The following is a 21845-nucleotide window of genomic DNA, read 5'->3' as shown; positions in this document are numbered from 1 at the left end:
ATTATCACTGTACAGAGACAATGTCACTATTCTGGAGTGGTACTAAAAATGTAATAAGAATCATACATTTTAACAACTATGCAAACCCTCCCACCCCCTTCCCCAACCAAACCTTTGTTCTTGCACACTGAGATACAAAAAAAAGTCAATCTTAGTAAACACGCTTCCCTGTGTGTGCTACCATCCCCTTTTTTCTTTGTTACTATTTCTGTTGATTTAACTTTGTTATGTTTGTTCCCTCTGGTAGGGGCAGAGGGCGAACGCAGGTCCCGATGGGACCGTTGGGGCCTAACCAGAGGCAGCAAGAGAGACAAGACGGTCTCGCAGCCTGATATCCCAACGGCTATTGCCAGAGAAAATGGCTCCCTACGCTCTCGCTCCTACTCCAGACTGGCATCTGGTAATACTTAAAGTCCCTCATTTCTTAAAGAGATTGTTCATCCAAATTTCCAGACCTGGTAATCTCAATTACATTTCAAAATAAGTATTCAGATATCTTTTATTTGAAATGAAAAGGAGTTTAATATAAGTACTATAAATACACTTGGAAACTGTTTGAAAATACTCAAATACACTTCCATTCATTTAACCCATGTATTTTAAAATATATTGTATTTGAAATAAATATTTGAAAATACTTTCAAATACAATTTGCTAGACTATTTGGTTAAAAAAAAATAACCATTCAAAGGTTTTGGGCTTTGTATTTGAAAAGTATTTAAAATACCAGATACTCAAACAAACATGTATTTGATCCCAGGTCGGCAAAATTACAACATTTCATATTTGTTTCCTTACCCTAAAAGCACTCACTGGACAGGAAGAAACCGCAATCCATCATCATGTATCAAATTACCGGAGGGTTATGAGAATATTCAATCAAAGTTCCACCAAACAATCTCTTTTCTATTTTTAAATTAAATATACCTTTTGGTAACCCGCCTCACTCAATGTGACACGGATCCGCTCTTTTTTTAGACCTTAGCTACTAGCTATTTAGTAATTGTTAGCCACTGCTACTTCTGCACAGGCACCAACTGTTTTTTTTTTAGGCTGGATAATAATACCTACCAGCCTCGGACAGTTTTTCTCCACTACAATGCGGGTTACTGCCGTAAACCTTGGACCATTACTCCTGATCATCACAGCTGGCTAGCTGCCACCGAGTGACCCAGCCTGAAGCTAGCCCTGAGCCAGGCCCACATCCTGGCCTACTCTGTGATCACCTGGTTACCCAGCCGAAGCCTCCCGGACACACCAAGAATCCACTACTCCACCGGATACTTGCCGTAAGCTCTGGACCTTTGCAGCAGATCATCGCTGTTAGCTAGCTGCTACCGAGTGGCTAACGCCCCTGCCCCGAAGCTTGCACCAGTTAGCCGTGAGCCAGGCGCTTCTCCCGGTTAGCAAATAAAATTACTAAAACAGCTCTTTCGCCATCTGGCCCGGACCCTTTGTCGACACCGCGCCGTACCACCACGACTGGTCCGCAAACGTAATTCCATCCTCTGTTCCCTCAACCGGCCATTGCCGGACATAGGAGCGGACGCTTCTCCTTACCCGGCCTGCTAACTTTAAACGCTGTGTCTGTAGCGTAGTAACGACTACCCTGCGGCTTCCCTGTTCCATCTATTGCTGTCCACTGCTGGACTGTTTATTTATCACGGTACTCCATTTGGATAATTGTTTTTAGTTTGTCTATCGGCCCTATCCCCGAACTCAGGCCCTGTGTGTAGTTAACCAACCCAATCTGCCCATTCATCGCCATTTTACCTGTTGTTGTTCTTTTAGCTGATTAGCTGTTGTTTTCTTACCCATTGTTGTCTTCGCTAGCTCTCCCAATCAACACCTGTGATTGCTTTGTGCATTGCTTTATATCTCTCTCAAATGTCAATATGCCTTGTATACTGTTGTTTAGGATAGTTATCATTGTTTTAGTTTACAGTGGAGCCTCTAGTCCCACTCTACATGCCTAAGATTAATCCTTTGTCCCACTCCCCACACATGCGACGACCTCACCCCCCACATATACGACGACCTCACCCAGTATAACCAGTACGTCCAGAGATGCAACCTCTCTTATCATCACTGTACCCGCACCCCACCATACCCCTGTCTGCACATTATGCCCTGAATCTATTCTACCATGCCCAGAAATCTGCTCCTTTTATTCTCTGTCCCCATCGCACTAGGCGACCAGTTTTGATAGCCTTTAGCCGTACCCTCATCCTACTCCTCCTCTGTTACTCGGGTGATGTGGAGGTTAACACAGGCCCTGCGTGTCTCGAGGCACTTTCATTTGTTGACTTCTGTAATCGAAAAAGCCTTGGTTTCATGCATGTTAACATCAGAAGCCTCCTCCCTAAGTTTGTTTTACTCATTGCTTTAGCAGTGAGTAAAACCAACCCTGCAAACCCTGATGTCCTTGCCTTGTCTGGCTTAGGAAGGCCACCAAAAATTCGGAGATTTCCATACCCAACTACAACATTTTCCATCAAGATAGAACTGCTAAACGGGGAGGAGTTGCAATCTACTGCTGAGAAAGCTTGCAAAGTTCTGTCATACTTTCCAAGTCTATGCCCAAGCAGTTCGAGCTTCTAATTTTAAAAATACATCTCTCCAGAAATAAGTCTCTCGCTGTTGCCGCCTGTTATAGACCCCCCTCAGCTCCCAGCTGTGCCCTGGACACCAAAGGTGAATTGATTGCCCCCCATCTATCTTCAGATTTTGTTGTGTTAGGTGACCTAAACTGGGATATGCTTAACACCCCGGCTATCCTACAATCTAAGCTAGATGCCCTCAATCTCACACAAATCATCAAGGAACCCACCAGGGACAACCCTAAATCTGTAAACAGTGGCACCCTCATAAATATTATCCTGACCAACTTGCCCTCCAAATACACCTCTGCTGTTTTCAACCAGGATCTCAGCGATCACTGCCTCATTGCCTGAATCTACTATGGGCCCGCGGTCAAACGACCACCCCTCATCACTGTCAAACGCTCCCTAAAATACTTCTGCGAGCAGGCCTTTTTAATCGACCTGACCCGGGTATCCTGGAAGGATATTCACCTCACTTGGTCGTTCTTTAAAAGTAATTTCCTCACCATCTTAAATAAGCATGCCCCTTTCAAAAAATGTAGAACAGATATAGCCCTGAGTTCACTCCAGACCTGACTACCCTTGACCAGCACAAAACACATCCTGTGGCAGACTGCAATAGCATCGAATAGTCCCCGCAATATGCAACTGTTCAGGGAAGTCAGGAACCAATACACACACTCAGTCAGGAAAGCAAAGGCTAACTTTTTCAAACAGAAAATTATATCCTGTAGCTCTAACTCCAAAAAGTTTTGGGACACTGTAATGTCCATGGAAAACAAGAGCACCTCCTCCCAGCTGCCCACTGCACTGAAGCTAGGAAACACTGTCACCACTGATAAATCTACGATAATAGAGAATTTCAATAAGCATTTCTCTACGGCTGGCCATGCTTTCCACCTGGCTACCCCAACCCCGGCCAACAGCTCTGCACCCCCCGCAGCAACTGGCCCAAGCCTCCCCAGCTTCTCCTTCACCCAAATCCAGATAGCAGATGTTCTGAAAGAGCTGCAAAACCTGGACCCGTACAAATCAGCTGGGCGAGACAATCTGGACCCTCTCTTTCAAAAATTATCCCTGCCATTGCTCTATTATCCGTCTGTTCAACCTCTTTTTCGTATCGTCCGAGATCCTTAAAGATTGGAAAGCTGTCTTCAAAGGGGGTGACACTCTAGAATCAAACTGTTATGAACGTATATACATCCTGCCCTGCCTCTAAAGTCTTTGAAAGCCAAGTTAATAAACAGATCACTGACCATTTCGAACCCCACCGTACCTTCTCTGCTGTGCATTCCGAGCTGGTCACGGGTGCACCTCAGCCACGGTCAAGGTCCTAAACGATATCATAACCGCCATCGACCTGACCAAGGCTTTCGACTGTCAATCATCACATTCTTATCGCCTTATAGCCTTGGATTCTCAATTGACTGCCTCGCCTGGTTCACCAACTACTTCACAGACAGAGTTCAGTGTGACAAACCGGAGGACCTGTTGTCCGGGGCTCTCTGGCTGTCTCTATGGGGGTACCACAGGGTTCAATTCTCGGGCCGACTCGGTTCTCTGTAAATGTCAATGATGTCGCTCTTGCTGCTGGTGATTCCTTGATCCACCTCTACGCAGATGATACCATTCTGTATACATCTGGCCCGTCTTTGGACACTGTGTTAACAAACCTCCAAACGAGCTTCAATGCCATACAAGACACACCCAGAGGCCTCCAACTGCTTTTAAATGCTAGTAAAACTAAATACATGCTTTTCAACCGTTCGCTGCCCGCAACTGCCCGCCCGCCTGACTGGCATCACTACCCTGGACGGTTCTGATCTAGAATATGTGGACAACTACAAATACCTAGGTGTCTGACTAGACTGTAAACTCTCCTTCCAGAATCATATTTAACATCTCCAATCCAAAATAAAATCTAGAATCAGCATTCTATTTCGCAACAAAGCCTCTTTCACTCACGCCGCCAAACTTACCCTAGTAAAACTGACTATCCTACCGATCCTTGACTTCGGCGAAGTCATCTACAAAATAGCTTCCAATACTTTACTCAGCAAACTGGATGCAGTCTATCACAGTGCCATCTGTATTGTTACAATAGCCCCTTATACCACCCACCACTGCGACCTGTATGCTCTAGTCGGCTGGCCCTCGCTACATATTCGTCGACAGACCCACTGGCTCAAGGTCATCTATAAGTCTATGCTAGGTAAAACTCTGCCTTATCTAATTTCACTGGTCACGATAACAACACCCACCCGTAGCACGAGCTCCAGCAGGTATGTCTCACTGGTCATCCCCAAAGACAACATCTACTTTGGTCGCCTTTCCTTCCAGTTCTCTGCTGCCAGTGACTGGAACAAATTGCAAAATTGCTGAAGCTGGAGACTTATATTTCCCTTACGAACTTTAAACATCAGCTATCTTAGCAGCTAACCGATCGCTGCAGCTGTACATAGTCCATCTGTAAATAGCTCTACCTACCTCATCCCCATATTGTTTTTATTTACTTTTCTGCTCTTTCGCAGACCAGTATCTCTACTTGCACATAATCATCTGCTCATTTATCACTCCAGTGTTAATCTGCTAAATTGTAATTACTTCGCTACTATGGCCTATTTATTGCCTACCTCCTCACGCCATTTGCACACACTGTATATAGACTTTCTGTTTTTTGTATTGTGTTATTGATTGTACGCTTGTGTATTCCCGTAACTATTTTCGTCCTCCTCTTTTGAGGAGGAGTAGGAAGGATCGTACCAATGCGCAGCGTCGTACGTGTTCATGATTTATTTAACGGAACACTGAAATACAAACTAAATTGGGGAAAACAGGCTACCTAAGTATGATTCTCAATCAACGATTGACAGCTGCCTCTGATTGAGAACCATACCAGGCCAAACACAGAAATACAACATAGAAAAAAAGAAAATTGACTACCCACCCCAACTCACAACTGACCAAACTAACACAAAGACATAATAAAGTAACTAAGGTCAGAACGTGACAGTCCCCCCCCCCAAAGGTGCAGACTCTGGCCGCAAAACCTAAACCTATAGGGGAGGGTCTGGGTGGGCGTCTGTCCGCGGTGGCGGCTCTGGCGCATGACGTGGACCCTACTCCATCATAGTCTTTGCCTGCTTCAGTGGCGCCTTTAGAGCGGCGACCTTCGCCGCCGACCTTGGACTGGGGACCCTTGCAGCGGGTCCCGAATAGATGGGAGACTCCGGCAGCGAAAGACGGGTCTGGCAGCTCCTGACTGAGGGGCGGCTCTGGCAGCTCCTGACTGAGGGGCGGCTCTGGCAGCTCCTGACTGAGGGGCGGCTCTGGCAGCTCCTGACTGAGGGGCGGCTCTGGCAGCTCCTGACTGAGGGGCGGCTCTGGCAGCTCCTGACTGAGGGGCGGCTCTGGCAGCTCCTGACTGAGGGGCGGCTCTGGCAGCTCCTGACTGACGGCCGGTGCGTGGAGGAGGCACCGGATGGACCGGACCGTGGAGGCGCACTGGAGGTCTAGAGCACCGAGCCTGCACAACCTGTCCTGGCTGGATACTCCCAGTAGCCCGGCCAGTGCTACGGGGTGAAACAGACAGCACTGGGCTGTGCTGGCGAACCGGGGACACAGTGCGTAGGGCTGGTGCCATATACCCCGGGCCGAGGAGCGCACTGGAGACCAGATGTGCTGAGCCGGCACAGTCTCAACTGGGAACCGATGCCCACTCTAGCCCGGGCTGATACGATACGAGGCGCTGCGATGTAGAGCACCGGGCTATGCCTACGCACTGGGGACACTGTGCGCCTCACGGCATAACACGGTGCCTGCCCGGTCCACCTCTCTCCACGCTAAGCACAGGGAGTTGGCTCAGGTCTCCTACATGACTTAGCCACACTCCCTGTGTGCCTCCCCCTCCCAATACATTTTTGGGGCTGCCTTGCCAGCCGCTTTCTTGTTGCCAACTCCATTCTCCTGTAACCTTCCTCGCACAGCTCCAGAGAATCACAGACGGGCTCCAGCACTCTCCCTGGGTCGACCGACCACCTTTCTACCTCCTCCCAAGTTGTCACATGGTCCAGATCTCGCTGCCTCTCGTTACCACGCTGCTTGGTCCTTTGGTGGCGGGTGATTCTGTAAAGGTTGTCGTCTGGAGAAAGAGAGGAGGACCAAAGCGCAGAGTGGTACGTGTTCATGATTTATTTAACGGAACACTGAAATACAAAACTACAACGTGAATAAACGAAAAAAAAAACAGTCCTGTAAGGTGCAGAAAACACTAAATATAAAAGAATCACCCACAACTAAAATGGGGAAAACAGGCTACCTAATTATGATTATCAATCAGAAACAACGATCGACAGCTGCCTCTGATTGAGAACCATACCAGGCCAAACACAGAAATACAACATAGAAAAAGAATATAGACTACCCACCCCAACTCATGCCTTGACCAAACTAACACAAAGACATAATACAGGAACTAAGGTCAGAACTTGACAATTCCATGTGTAACACTGTGTTGTTGTTTGTGTCACACTGCCTTGCTTTATCTTGGCCAGGTCGCAGTTGTAAATTAGAACTTGTTCTCAACTAGCTTACCTGGTTAAATAAAGGTGGACAGCTATTTTCTGAGGACAGCACCCCATCAAACAAACACAGACAATCATGATTCAACCCGCCAGGCCCGACACGAAACTCAGATATAACGATATAATTCATGCCTTAAATTTGACAAGCCTTTTCTGTTGGCACTCCAATATGTCCCATAAACATCACAAATGGTCCTTTTGTTCGATTAATTCCATCGTTATATCCAAAATGTCCATTTATTTGGCGCGTTTGATCCAGAAAAACACTGGTTCCAATTCGCACAACATGACTACAAAATATCTAATAAGTTACCTGTAATCTTTGTCCAAACATTTCAAACAACTTTCCAAATACAACTTTAGATATTTTTTTACGTAAATAATCGGTAAAATTTAAGATGGGATAAACTGCGTTCAATAGTGGATCAAATCCAAGTGGAGCAAGCTTTCAGGTCATGCGCCTCTAACAAACAGTACACTTCACTCGACCCTCGTTCTGAACTGCCCTACTTCTTCATTACGCAAAGGAAAAACATCAACCAATTTCTAAAGACTGTTGACATCCAGTGGAAGCGATAGGAACTGCAAGCAAGTGCCTTAGAAATCTAGATCCCCATAGAAAACTTATTGACAAGAGAGTGACCTCAAAAAAAGATTTTCCTCTGTCACGTCTGGAGGAAACCTGGCACCATCACTACGGTGAAGCATGTTGATAGCAGCATCATGCTGTGGGTATGTTTTTCAGCAGCATGGACTGGGAGACTAGTCAGGATCGAGGGAAAGATGAACAGAGCAAAGCACAGTTCCTTAATGAAAAACCTACGCCAGAACATTCGGGTCCTCAGACTGGGGCGAAGGTTTACCTTTCAACAGGACAACGACAAAGCACACATCCAAGACAATGCAGGAGTGGCTTTGGGACAAGTCTCTGAATGTCCTTGTGTGCCCAGCCAGAGCCCAGACTTAAACCCGATCAAACATCTCTGGAGAGACCTGAAAATAGCTGTGCAGCAACGCTCCCCATCCAACCTGACAGAGCTTGAGAGGACCTGCTCAGAAGAATGGGAAAAAAACTCCCCAAATACTGGTGTGCCAAGCTTGTAGTGTCATACCCAAGAAGACTCAATGCTGTAATCGAAGCCAAAGGTGCTTCAACAAAGTACTGAGTATATGATCTGAATGCTTATGTAAATGTTGTTTTATTTTATTTTTATACATATGCAAAAATGTCTAAAAACCTGTTTTTCCTCTTTGTCATTATGGAGTATTGTGTGTAGATTGATGAGAAAAAGGGGTCTGAATACTTTCCGAATGCACTGTAGCTTGCCAGTATGTAAACTCGCTTGTCAGTCTAAACAGAATGTTGATACTCACAGTTGTTGAAAGAGTCTAATTAGCAAACAGTGAAAGACACATCAAGCTAAATGTTATTTTTAGGTGGTCCACAGAAATGCCCATTTTTTTACTTCTTAAACCCATTCCCAATTTGTCTCTCCTCCAGACTTCCCTCCCGTGTTCCACATCAAGTTGAGGGACCACGTCCTGCTAGAGGGAGATCCCATCACCCTTAGCTGCCTCCCTGCTGGCAGCCCCCACCCACACATCTCCTGGATGAAAGGTAATAACTTAATATAAGAGCAGAATGTAATATCAACCCCTGTAGTATCTTCAGAAAGCATTCAGACCCCTTGAAATTAGAGCCTTCAACTAAATTGTATTTTTTTTAATTCCCCTAATCATTCTACAAATAATACCCCAAAAAACTGAAATAGTACATTTAAATAAGTATTCAGAACCTTTACTCGGTACTTTGTTGAAGCAGTCTTCTTGAGTATGACGCTACTAGCTTGGCACACATGTATTTGGGGAGTTTCTCCCGTACTTCTCTGCAGATCCTCTCAAGCTCTGTCAGGTTGGATGGGGAGCATTACTGCACAGCTATTTTCAGGTCTCTCCAGAGATGTTCGATCAGGTTTAAGTCTGGGCTCTGGCTGGGCCAGTCCAGGACATTCAGAGACTTGTCCCAACGCCACTCCTGCATTGCCTTAGCTGAGTGCTTAGGGTCGTTGTCCTGTTGGAAGGTAAAGCCTTCACCCCAGTCTGAGGTCCTGAGCGCTCTGAAGAAGGTTTTCATCAAGGATCTCTGTACTTTGCTCCGTTCATCTTTTCCTCGATCCTGACTAGTCTCCCAGTCCCTGCCGCTAAAAAACATTTCCACAGGATGATTCTGCCACCATCATGCTTCACCATAGGGATGGTGCCAGGTTTCCTCCAGACCTGACACTTGGGATTCAGGCCAAAGAGTTCAGTCTTGGTTTCATCAGACCAGAGACATTTGTTTCTCATGGTCTGAGAGTCCTGAGGTGCCTCTGGACGAACTCCTAGTACGCTGTCATGTGCCTTTTACTGAGTAGTAGCTTTTATCTTGCCAATCTACCATAAATGCCTGTTTGGTGGATTGCTGCAGAGATGGTTGTCCTTCTGGAAGGTTTTCCCATCTCCACAGAGGAACTCTGGAGCTCTGTCAGAGTGACCATTGGGTTTTTGGTCACCTCCCTGACCAAGGCTCTTCTCCCCCGGTTGCTCATTTTGGCCGAGTGGCTAGCTCTAGGTAGAGTCTTGGTGGCTCCAAACTTATGGAGGCCACTGGGAACTTCAATGCTGCAAAAATGTTTTGGTACCCTTCCTCAGATCTGTGCATCGACGCAATCCTGTCTCGGAGCTCCTCTGACATGCATTGTCAACTGTGGGACCATATATAGGCAGGTATGTGCCTTTCCAAATATTGTCCTTTCAATTGAATTTACCACAAGTGGACTCCAATCAAGTTGTAGAAATATCTCAAGGATGATCAATGGAAACAGGATTTACCTGAGCTCAATTTCAAGTCTCATAGCAAAGGGTCTGACTACTTACAGTATGTGAGTAAGGTATTTCTGTTTTTATTTATTTTATTAATTTTAGAATAAGGCTGTAACGTAACAAAATGTGGAAAAGGTTAAAGGGTCTGAATTCTTTCCTGAATGCATTATAAATGCATCATATTGCATTATAACTGTTGGCTTTAAGTTGACCTTTTCCTCCCATTTCAGATAAGAAGCCTCTGCAGATTGATGCCAGAATGAACATGATCTCCTGTCCGGATGGCAGGCAGCTGCTGATGATCATGACAACCACCAAGAAGGATGCAGGGCTATACGAGTGTGTGGCTACCAACCCTCTGGCTTCAGTCTCCAGCTCCTGTACTCTCTCCCTTGCTCGTAAGAGTCACACACCTCAGAGAGGGAAATAGAGGGAGAGGGAGAATTGTAGTTATTTTTTTGTTGGTTTTCTAAATTACAGATTATCCTGCTCTATTATTTAGGTTTGGATAGACCCCTTGGTCAACTCCGTTGTTCGAATGAACCTATTCTAGCGCAAATTCCTTCCTAATTTTGTCACGTCAGAAAATGATACCCAATGAATTACCATCAACTTGATATTGATATATCTTTAGACCAAATCTCTTGCAACTGAAAATCTTTTTTATTTAGGCCTAATCATTTGAAACACTTTTAGTGGTTTTGAATGAACAGGACTGAGTTGTACCTATACCTCTCTGCCCTTCTAGGGCTGCCCAATCATCCTGGGACTCCTGAGGTTCCCCAGCGCTATAAGAACACTGCCCTGGTCCTCTGGAGGCCATCAGACACTACAGCCCCCTGCACCTACTCTCTGGAGAGAAAAGCAGAGGGTGAGTCATGGTGTCACATACACTCACATATAACTTCATTCGTATCATTTCAAAGTCTGAACTTAAAGTCATACTGTCCAAATTCAGTTGTATCATACGCCAAATGTACACAGTCCAACACATTATTGCTCTGTTGCAGTCATTAGCAATATTGCAATGTTGTTCTGTTCAATCACTGATAGAAATACATTTACATTTAAAATTGTAATCATTTTATCAAGGCACAAGGCGAGACCCAAATGCAGACGCAGGAGGCAGATGGTTGGAGTCTTACAATGTTTATTCATCCAAAAGGAGTAGGCAAGAGAATGCTCGTGGACAGGCAAAAAGGTCAAAACCAGATCAGAGCCCAGGAGGTACAGAGTGGCAGAAAGGCTTGTAGTTAAGCGGGCAGAATAGTCAGGCAGGCGGGTACAAAGTCCAGAAACAGGTAAGGGTCAAAACCGTGAGGACTAGTAAAAGGAGAATGCAAAAAGCAGGAGAACGGGAAAAACGCTGGTTGACTTGGAAACATACAAGACGAACTGGCACAGAGAGACAGGAAACACAGGGATAAATACACTGGGGAAAAGAAGCCACACCTGGAGGGGGTGGAGACAATCACAAGGACAGATGAAACAGATCAGGCCGTGACACATTTAGCAGACACTCTTATTCAGAGCGACTTACAGTTAGTTTAATCATCTTAAGATAGCTAAGTGGGGTTAAGTGCAAGGGGGATCAAGTGCAAGGGGGGTCAAGTTCAGTGGGGGTCAAGTGCAAGTGCTGGTAAACATTTTACATTTTGTATTTAAGGTGAGGAGGTGGATTGTTTAAGATACTGTTTGAAGAGGTAGGGTTTCAGATGTTTTCCGGAGATGGGTAGGGACTCTGTTCTAGTTTCAGGGGGTAGCTGGCTCCACCATTGGGGTGCCAGGACAGAGAAGAGCTTGGACTGGGCTGAGCAGGAGCTGCCCCTTCAGTAGAGGGGGAGGGCCAAGAGACGTGAGATGGCTGAACAAAGTGCTCAGGTTGGGTTGTAGGGTTTGAGCATAGCATGAAGGTAGGGAGGCGCAGTTCCTCCTGCGGTTCCATAGGTAAGCAACATGGACTTGTAGTGGAAGCGATCTTTGACTGAAAGCCAGCGGAGTGTGCAGAGGAGCTGGGTGACACGAGATACAGTTTTATTATGCCAATGATTCATTCAAAATAACTGCCTTCCGGGACCTTATTCTCTGACGATTGATTGAAATGTGTCTTTCTAAATGAAATATAAACATGAACACGTAAATGTATGTCTATGGTCTTTCTCCCCCAGGTGAGAGTAACTGGCTCATCGTGGCCACTGGAGTGGCTGACTGTTACTACAATGTGGTAGACTTGCCAGGAAGGGGCACCTTCAGGTTTAGAGTGGCGTGTGTGAACAAGGCAGGCCAAGGACCATACAGTAACCTCTCAGAGTTAGTGTGCCTGGACGCCTCAGGTATGTGCTACTTTCTACTATGAAGACCTAACTGTAATACAGTATGTCATTATTATCATACATTTGTCTGCACACATGTATGATGTACTAGGCACCTGGAGATTGACAAACTCCTGTAAACTCCTATACTTTCTCCATCAAATATGAATGTTTCCTAGCAAAGTATTTTTCATAGAATTCTACGAGAGGGCTCACTCTCGTAAAACTAAGAACTGTATTATTCTGAATCAACAGCACCAACAAAATCCAGTGGATCAGTCGTTGTGAAGACAGTCCATGCAGCACCGGTTGTCAAAACGTCAGCAATTACCGTCCCCTCCATGAAGCCTGTGCCTAGTAAAGTGCCGACCCCAGCCCCATCTTTCTCCCCATCCATACAGACCCCATCCCCCTCTGCTGCTGCTCCTGCTGTACCAGCGGCCAAGTCTATTGCTTCTATCCCCGCTTTTAAACCTGTTGATTCCAAACCCTCAGTCCCTCAGACCCTAACCAGCGCTGCCTCCGCCCCCATTGTTACTAATGTGGCCCCATCCCATCGGGCCATCCCTGAGATCCAAATCCCGTCTTCAGTTCAGTCCGCTCCTGCCCCGGCCAAAGCCAAGACCACCATCAATATCAACGTCACAAAAACGGCACAGTCTCAACTGGGAACCGTAACCAAGCTCGCTCCTCCTATCGTTCTCCCCAAACCCCAGAGTCCCATCAATATCGTCTCGCCCATGACTAAGACCCCGCCCCCACCTGTGGCCCCTCCCACAGCCATTGGCAAACCCATTTCGTCTGTGCCCATGTATGCGCCAATACCGGCTACCACGGCACGCGTCATCCCACCATCCCCCTCCACCCCCATCTCACCCCCGGTGGTGCTGGTTTCCAGCATGAGTCCTGTAGGGGATGGTGGGGTTACACCCACACGTATGACCCCGTCTGGGCGGATGACCCCCTCCGGCACCCTGTCAGGACGCAAGACGCCCTTGGGGGGACGCCCTGGTGAGAGTTCCCTGCGCCAGGGAGTGCCCCAGAAACCGTACACCTTCATGGATGAGAAGGCCAGGTAAATAATGTAAAAAGTAATGTCCACAATGCTCCCACAGTGTTATGGTCAGGGATATTTTAGACACAGCATTTCCCTCTAGACTGTCTATCCATAACTGTGTTATTACACTGAACAAAAATGCAACATGCAACAATTTAAAAGATTTTACTGAGTTACTGTTCATATAAGGAAATCAATAAATTGAAATAAATTAATAAGGCCGTGATCTATGGATTTCACATGACTGGGAATACAGATATGCCTCTGTTGGTCACAGATACAATACATGACCAAAAGTATGTGGACACCTGCTCGTCGAACATCTCATTCCAAAATCACGGGCATTAATATGGAGTTGGTCTCCCCTTTGCTGCTATAACAGCCTCCACTCTTCTGGGAAGGCTTTCCACTAGATGTTGGAACATTGCTGCAGGGACTTGCTTCCATTCAGCCTCGAGCATTATTTAGGTCGGGCACTGATGTTGGGCGATTAGGCGTGGCTCGCAGCCGGCGTTCCAATTCATCCCAAAGTTGTTTGATGAGGTTATGGTCAGGGCTCTGTGCAGGCTAGTAAAGTTCTTCCACACCAATCTCAACAAAACATTTCTGTATATGCCTTGCTTTGTGCAAGGGGGCATTGTCATGCTGAAATAGGAAAGGGCCTTCCCCAAACTGTTGCCCCAATGTTGGAAGCACAGAATCGTCTAGAATGTCATTGTATGCTGTAGCGTTAAAGATTTCCCTTCAATGGACCTAAGGGGCCTAGCCCGAACCATGAAAAACAGCCCCAGACCATTATTCCTCCTGAACCAAACTTTACAGTTGACACTATGCATTCGGGCAGGTAGTTTTCTCCTCATCCACCAAACCCAGATTCATCTGTCGGACTGCCAGATGGTGAAGCGTGATTCATCACGCCAAAGAATGTGTTTCCACTGCTCCAGATTCCAATGGCGGCAAGCTTTACACCACTCCAACTGACGCTTGGTGTTGCGGATGGTGATCTTAGGCTCGTGTAAGGCTGGCCGGCCACAGAAACCCATTTCATCAATCTCCCGACGAACCGTTCTTGTGCTGACGTTGTTTCTTGTTTGACAGTTTGTGCAGAAATTCTTCAGTTGTGCCATCCCACAGTTTCATCAGCTGTCTGGATGTCTGGTCTCAGACGATCCCACAGGTGAAGGAGCCAAATGTGGACGTCCTGGGCTGGCATGGTTACGCGTGGTCTGCGGTTGTGAGGCCGGTTTGGCGTACTGCCAAATTCTTTAAAAAGACGTTTGAGGCGGCTTATGGTAGAGAAATTAACATTGCATTCTTTGGCAAGAACTCTGGTGGACTGTCCTGCCTGCCAATTCCACGCTCCCTCAAAACTTTAGACATCTGTGGCATTGTGTTGTGTGACAAAACTACACATTTTAGTGGCCTTTTATTGTCCCTAGCATAATACATTTTAGCACAGAATCTGAAAAAAAAGTTTTCTAGGATTATTTTATTTCATGAAACATGGGACGGACATTTTACATGTTGCATTTATATTTTTGGTCAGTATATTGTTATTATTATTATCAAACACTATTATTATTATTATTTATTATATAAATCATTTCCCTGGAAATCTATCTCTAATTCAATGTCTAATTCTGTTAGAATTACTTTTGAGTCTGTTGTAATGTTGATACATTTAGAGAGACATCATACAGTCTATTATAAGCCTTATTTTACAACATTTGAATGGTTTGTATACAGTTATACGTGCTGGCTTTTTTTGAAGTGTCAACTCAAGGTTGTCTCTTTGTTTGTCTTAAAGGGGCCGCTTTGGCGTGATTCGAGAGTGTAGAGAGAACGCCACGGGCAACCTGTTCATGGCTAAGATTGTGCCCTACGAGGCAGACAATAAACAGACAGTGCTGCAGGAGTACGACATCCTCAAGTCCCTCCACCATGACAAGATCATGGCTCTGCACGAGGCTTACGTCACGCCCCGCTACCTAGTGCTCATCTCGGAGTGCTGCAGTGGAAAAGAGCTCCTCTACAGCCTCATCGACAGGTCACACAGCACATATTCTTATGTGTAACTACAAATGGAAATAACTATCTTATTTCTGTTATATGATTTTGTATGTAATGATTACTTTTGCTCTGTATAGTATCCCTGGGTCAGGGTTGGGTTCAATTCCATTGGATTTCTTTGTTGAAAAGCTATTTATCTTCAAGGACAGCTTTGGAAATGAGTGTTTCTAGTCATGTTTTAAAGGGCTATAGTCAGGGGATGCAATGCAAATCTTGTGGTATTCTTTTTTTACCCAAATAAATTCAATTCAAGTCAAATCAAAAGAAATTGGATTTCAGTTTACTTTCTCAATTGATGGAATTGACCGCAACACTTTCATCCTTTGTTGTCCCCCTAGATTCCGCTACTCAGAGGATGACGTGGTGGGCTACATCGTTCAGGTCCTGCAGGGTTTGGATTACCTGCACAACCGCCGCATCCTGCACTTAGACATCAAGCCGGAGAACATCATCATCACCTACATGAACGTAGTGAAGATCATTGACTTTGGCAGCGCCCAGACCTTTAACCCACTCTTCCTCAAGCAGTTCAGCCCACCTGTTGGAACTCTGGAGTATATGTGTAAGTCATGAGAATGATCTAAATCGGTGTCTCTCAACCCAATCCTAAGGGTTGAAACTCAGGGGGTGAAAAATGTTGTTCTTGCCTGGCGCTAACATACCTGATTCAACTTATCAATCAAATATGTATAATAGGGAATCCTTGTGTATAATAATATGTATTAATGTGATAGTTTTTAAACCTGGGCGATCTGAACAGGGAATTTCAAGCATATCAAAATGTGTTCTGTGCAGAAAATGCTCTGTAGCCAATCGGTCTGTCTCTGTGGCACAATGTAGACACAGACGGTAAGGGATGGCTCATAATACCATGTGCAGATGAACCGACTGAGCGATGAACAGATTGTGATTGATGAATCTTTGATCAATTAATGATGTGTTAATACCAGGTACAGTATGTGAACACACGCTAGTTGTGCCACTTTATGTGTCCTGAATGCCTCAAAGTTCTCACACTAACCTTTCCCTAACCTGTTCTCTTTTTCCTAACCTTTCCCTAAAGCGCCTGAGATGTTGAAAGGGGATGTGGTGGGCCCTCCGGCTGACATTTGGAGTGTAGGCGTGTTGACCTTCATCATGTGAGTATGGCCAAGGCTTTGGGCCAATGTCATTTGAACTCATTTGAAATTTAAGCCAAATCCCAGTTAATTCAAGTACCATTCATGAGTTGCAATTTGTCCCTATACAGTTCTGTAAGTTTATTTTTATTTTTTATGAATGAATCCATTTTTGCAGCCATCTACACAGTGTAAGAGATGGGCGCCTGCTTTACATTAATAAAATCAAACTTTCACGTTCATTTAAATGTCTCAACACACAAATTGTTACACATGAATTAATTAATTAATGATGTGTTAATTTGTTTATTTTAAGTGCTCTGACCTGTGTTTATTTCAAACCTATTTAAAAACCCATTTCAAACGTTTTCAGGCTAAGCGGAAGGTCGCCCTTCATGGATTATGATCCACAGGAGGCTGAAGCCAGAATCCTGGCAGCCAAGTTTGACTTGGGCAAACTGTACCAGAATGTGTCTCAAAGTGCCTCTCTGTTTTTAAAGAAGATCCTGTGTAGCTACCCTTGGTAAGTGCAGCTGATAATTAATACCAATTAAGTGCTCTTTTCTTTAGATGAATTGGTCCATTGATTATATTATATACTGTCTGCACTGACCCTGGTTGTAACCTCCGTTTCAGGGCCCGTCCTTCCATCAAGGACTGCTACAACAACTCATGGCTCCAGGATGCCTACCTGATGCGGCTGCGGCGGCAGACCCTCACCTTCACCACCACGCGCCTCAAGGAATACCTGGACGAACAGCAGAGCCTGCGGGTGGGGGTGGCCACCAAGCACAAGGTCCTTCTCCGGTCATACCAGAGCTCGCCCCAGTCACCCACCAGCCCTATACCCCCTTTGCCCATGACACCGGTCACACAGTGAGCACGGCTTCATATGTCAAATGCATGAAGACAGGAGCTGTTGCCTTAGAGGAAGTACGCAATCTAAACGAGGCAGGTCTTAGGACCGAGCTCCCTAACTTGGTGAGATGAGGTGTGACTTTGACCTTTTCAGCCAAATGGACATAAAATCACAAAATCCAGCACTGGTTCTGAATATTGAGGACCTAACCTCTCTGCCTCCACCAGAAAGTCCCTATACTAAGCCTACAGGAAGCCACACATTTTTTGTCTTGCAATGAGACAATCCCACGATGGGTCTTTGTGTATTTCATGGGGTGATACATGTTTCTCAAGGACTGGATGCCAGCTCAAAGTTCCAAACCTCTGCTCTCTTTTTTTTATGTTAACAATCTCACAAAGTTTTCATCTGATCCTCTTGTATCCATGTACATCAACCAGATATCTTCTCAAAACATCTAGTGCATGTGTGATTTTATCTTTCCCTAGGATAATGACATTTGTGGAGATTATGTCTCTTCTAAGCAATTTTTTATGAACAAAGCGACACTACTGATAACATCTTTTACCCATGATTTTGGGTGCTACGGTATGCACAGCATAGTGCTCAGTGTCATTTTCTATCTCTGATCATCAGAATGTTCTTGAAAACATGAGACGGAATTAATGCATTGAGAAATAATTGTTAGCTAAATGGTCGAAGGCAAGATCAGCAAGAGCTACCAGAACAGTGAACAACCAATCAATGCAACCCAAATCAAGGAATAGGACATCATCTGCCTGAAAATATTCTGAAAAGCATTCTGATTTGGCCCGTTGAGTCATTGTCATTATATATTACTATGTCAATGGCTACATTTTCCTATAGTTCCCATAATTCATGGACATTGCAGAGGATTTGTGTATACCAAGTCTGTGTATACAAAGGCTGCCTTGAACTCCAGTACCTTAGATTCACATTAGCTGAGGGTGTCTTGAGTCACAGGGTATAATGTAGCTTACAAGTGCCCTTACTAGAGTTCAGATTGAACATTTTGACAAATTACATTGTAAAATGTGAATGGGTAGAGGGAGTGATGAGTGGCTTAATCTACAGTTAAACAGGACCTCTTTGACTGTAAGAATGTAAATTAGTACACAGATAATACAAGTTCCCACTTTTAAATCAGGATGATGCTTGGAGAAAGAATGTATCTTTGTTTTGGGGTTATTGCCATATTTGAAAAATACATGTGTGTAGGTGCATGTCAGTCACATCCACGCAGATGAAGAAAGTGTGAACGTTTCATAAACATTTGAGAATTTAGTTATTTGATTCTGTTTTGATATCTTCATCATCCAACATCGAAACAGTATATCAAAAGAGATTTAATAGTATAGATATGATATATATTTATTGTGGTATAGTCAGGAAGTGATGCGGCAAATGAGTGTCATGAAGTTGATTTTTACTTTACATTGTATTTCAGTTTTTAAATCAGCAGTTTGTTAACAATTAAGTATTTCAGCAGGATTCTTGTAGTTGAATACGATTGTCAAGTATGATATTAGTTTGATGCCTGCCCTGTGTGTCATATCATGCAGTTTTGTATACAATTATGATATGCCCAATTTCTTGGATGACAGGAGTACTTGGGGTAAATCTACAAAATGGATTAAGAATATATTTCAATGGATTGTGAAGACCATATTAACATTTAAAAATAGAGAGAGTGAATATTGATGTATGAATACAAGGAAGGAATGTGCAAGACACCTCCAGTACGTTAAGAAGTAAAGTAATTGCAAATTATTATGGAATGGAACTGTTTGCAAGGTTGGTAATGATAAAGTTAATAGTTTTATACCAAAGTAAGATACCTTGAATTATTGCAGTGTCCCAGGTAATGCACATTGAAACACAAACGTTTGCTTTGTATGTTGAGAATCAATATTAGCTTTAATTAAATAATTAATTATTCAGGGGGGTACTATGATACTGGATGGCTTTGTGTGTGTGTGTTTGCGTTTATTTATTTATTCATTGATTGAGCAGATAGCCGACGTTTTGGCAGTGTCGGAGGTGAAACTGCATTGGAGCTGTCAAATCATTGTCCCGAAAATACACCCATGAGAAAGTGTATCTATATAAGTGATGATGCCCTAGAAGCTGGTATTTGGAGGATATATTGACACGGGTGTTGTTAGGCCCAAGACAAAGTCAAGGGCCGGCAAACCGTGCCAATATATCCTCCAAACACCGGCTTTGAGTGCATTATCACTTTTATACAACAGGTTACCAACATACTCAAATAATGATTCAGATTGTTCATTAAAAACCTTATTTCGATTATTGTATTCATACTATTTCATCCTTCCACAGGATATAGTCCCGACACAAATCTATGGTTGTTATCCAAGCCGGCTGGTCGTTCGTTCTATCGGTTCAGTTGCCAGAGACGGGACCCAGTCCTTCCGTGTTTTTGTTCTGTATCTACGGACGCGACCCAGTTATTCGTTCTAAATATTCAGTTGCCAGGTTCTTATCCCTTGCTTGATAGCTAGTCAACTACGGATAACTTAGTCACGTCAAAAAGTGCAGCCAGAATAACAGCGAAGTAGCTGCATTTGCATTTGTTTAAGCTGTTTTCTAGTGACAGTTATTTGGATACATCCATAACAATGAGCTAATGAGGCACGATTTTGCCTGACATAGAAAATATACTCTCTCGTTAGGACACTGTTGTTCAGAGGAGCTAGCCAACAACACAGCAAGCACAATCACTTCAAACTGTTGGAAGTTGGAAAGACTGCAAACTAGCTGCACTTCATTTTGTTTGACCTTTTAACAATTTACATTTCTTTGTATATATCCATAAACATTTTCCCAGATGATTCGTGATTTCGAATGGATGAGAAACGCTGTCTGCATGCTGTATCGTCCCGACTCCCGACACGATCATTACTATGGGACAGCTGGAAATCGAATTTGAATATTGAAACTAAATGTTAGTCTAAAAGAAATGTGAGATAATGTCGAGATGCTATTTATAGTGGAGATCAACTGTAGAAATTGCTTGGCTGGGCTGATTGCACAGTCAGATCAAAAAGAGTAAATAGGCATTTTAATGTCATAGATTTAGCCGGTGGGAATTTATGGAACAGACACAGGCTGGAATGCAGTTTTAACCAATCAGCATTCAGGATTAGACCCACCCACTGTATAAGTGGAAATAATGACTCTCAAATTGAAAAACATTAAATTAAATAATGAGGATTTCGATCAGCCTAATCGAGGTATAGATTGCATCTGACATTCCAGTGTTAGAAGTTGTAAACAAGGCTGCATGGGATTTCTCGTAATGCAACTCCGTGCAGCCAATGGCAATGCCCGCTTTAGGTATAACGCTAGGAGCCACTTGTGGATTTGACAGCTCTAATGCAGTTCCACCTCTGACACTGCCAGAACAACCGCTATGATTGAATAGAGCCCTTGATGCGGCTCTTAACCTTCTTTGTTCTGTGGAATCTCTCTGAATCTGGCATGGAATAGCTACGAATAATTAATAAAGAACATACATCTTAAACCCATTAGTTTCAGTTTGTGTTATTTCAATTGAGCTTTGAGTTGTGTCTTTGTTGATCACATTTAAAAAGCACCCATATGAGCAAAATTATTTCGTTTTATTTGGAATGTTTACATAATGAATTTGAGTTTGGGGGGCAAATATTATTAAATGTTAAAGGTTTAAACCTCACTAAAAGCTTCACTCATACATAAATTATACTTAAACCCAAAATGGTTCTCCAGTAGATTATTAAGAAAGTCTCATCCTTTGTTCAAAAATGGCCATTTTGACTTTATAGAGATTACAACTTCTCATTTCAGACTAATTGAAAAATAAAATGTTGTATAAAGTTTTGCCCTTTCTTAAACAAGCCTTACAAAGCTGGCTACAATTTCATTTTTATCCTCCAGAAAATATAGAAAAAATATATGTGATGAATGATGAAAACATTTGCATAACACAACCAACCAACAGTAACTCCTGTTCATGCTATCCTATCCAATCAATCAGCCAGTCGTTATGATATGGGGGATAGTTTAATGTTAGCACACAGTTAAGCACCACTCTGCCAGGATGCACCTCCACACTCCATCCCCAGGTGGCAGCACCAACCGAGTCCAAGCGCTTAGCCAAGCCTTTATTTGCACACAAGTGTGAGTAATTAGGATTGAGATCGACTTCCTCATAAGAAATCGTTCAGCACTGTATGAATTTAAGACTTTCCAAGCTGATGAAATGGCCAGAACGAGATGTATGTTAGGAGAAGTACAATGTTATCATAAGGAGACATAGAATTCAGATGAGGAATGGAGGGGATGCAGAGGAGGCCGAAGA

At 44.0% G+C, this 21845-nt stretch overlaps 1 protein-coding gene across 1 annotated transcript in view; it reads left to right on the top strand.

Moving 5' to 3' along the window:
* The window catches only part of LOC118367199 (striated muscle preferentially expressed protein kinase), a 125051-nt gene extending 104018 nt beyond the window's left edge, over positions 1 to 21033 (top strand). The window contains exons 31-41 of the mRNA XM_035750351.2: positions 248 to 400; positions 8688 to 8804; positions 10279 to 10446; positions 10797 to 10919; positions 12217 to 12381; positions 12616 to 13435; positions 15225 to 15464; positions 15826 to 16049; positions 16551 to 16626; positions 16979 to 17128; positions 17242 to 21033. Of these exons, the coding sequence (XP_035606244.1) occupies positions 248 to 400; positions 8688 to 8804; positions 10279 to 10446; positions 10797 to 10919; positions 12217 to 12381; positions 12616 to 13435; positions 15225 to 15464; positions 15826 to 16049; positions 16551 to 16626; positions 16979 to 17128; positions 17242 to 17485 (2480 nt within the window). The 3' untranslated portion in view covers positions 17486 to 21033. The remainder of the gene's footprint in view (positions 1 to 247; positions 401 to 8687; positions 8805 to 10278; positions 10447 to 10796; positions 10920 to 12216; positions 12382 to 12615; positions 13436 to 15224; positions 15465 to 15825; positions 16050 to 16550; positions 16627 to 16978; positions 17129 to 17241) is intronic.
* The last annotated feature ends 812 nt before the right edge of the window (positions 21034 to 21845 follow it).

Source organism: Oncorhynchus keta, chromosome 34 (genome assembly GCF_023373465.1).
Source record: "Oncorhynchus keta strain PuntledgeMale-10-30-2019 chromosome 34, Oket_V2, whole genome shotgun sequence".
In the NCBI taxonomy this organism is placed as follows: Eukaryota; Metazoa; Chordata; class Actinopteri; order Salmoniformes; family Salmonidae; genus Oncorhynchus; species Oncorhynchus keta.
The sequence above is the reverse complement of the archived record's forward strand: the minus strand, read 5'-3'. Positions and strand labels throughout refer to the sequence as shown.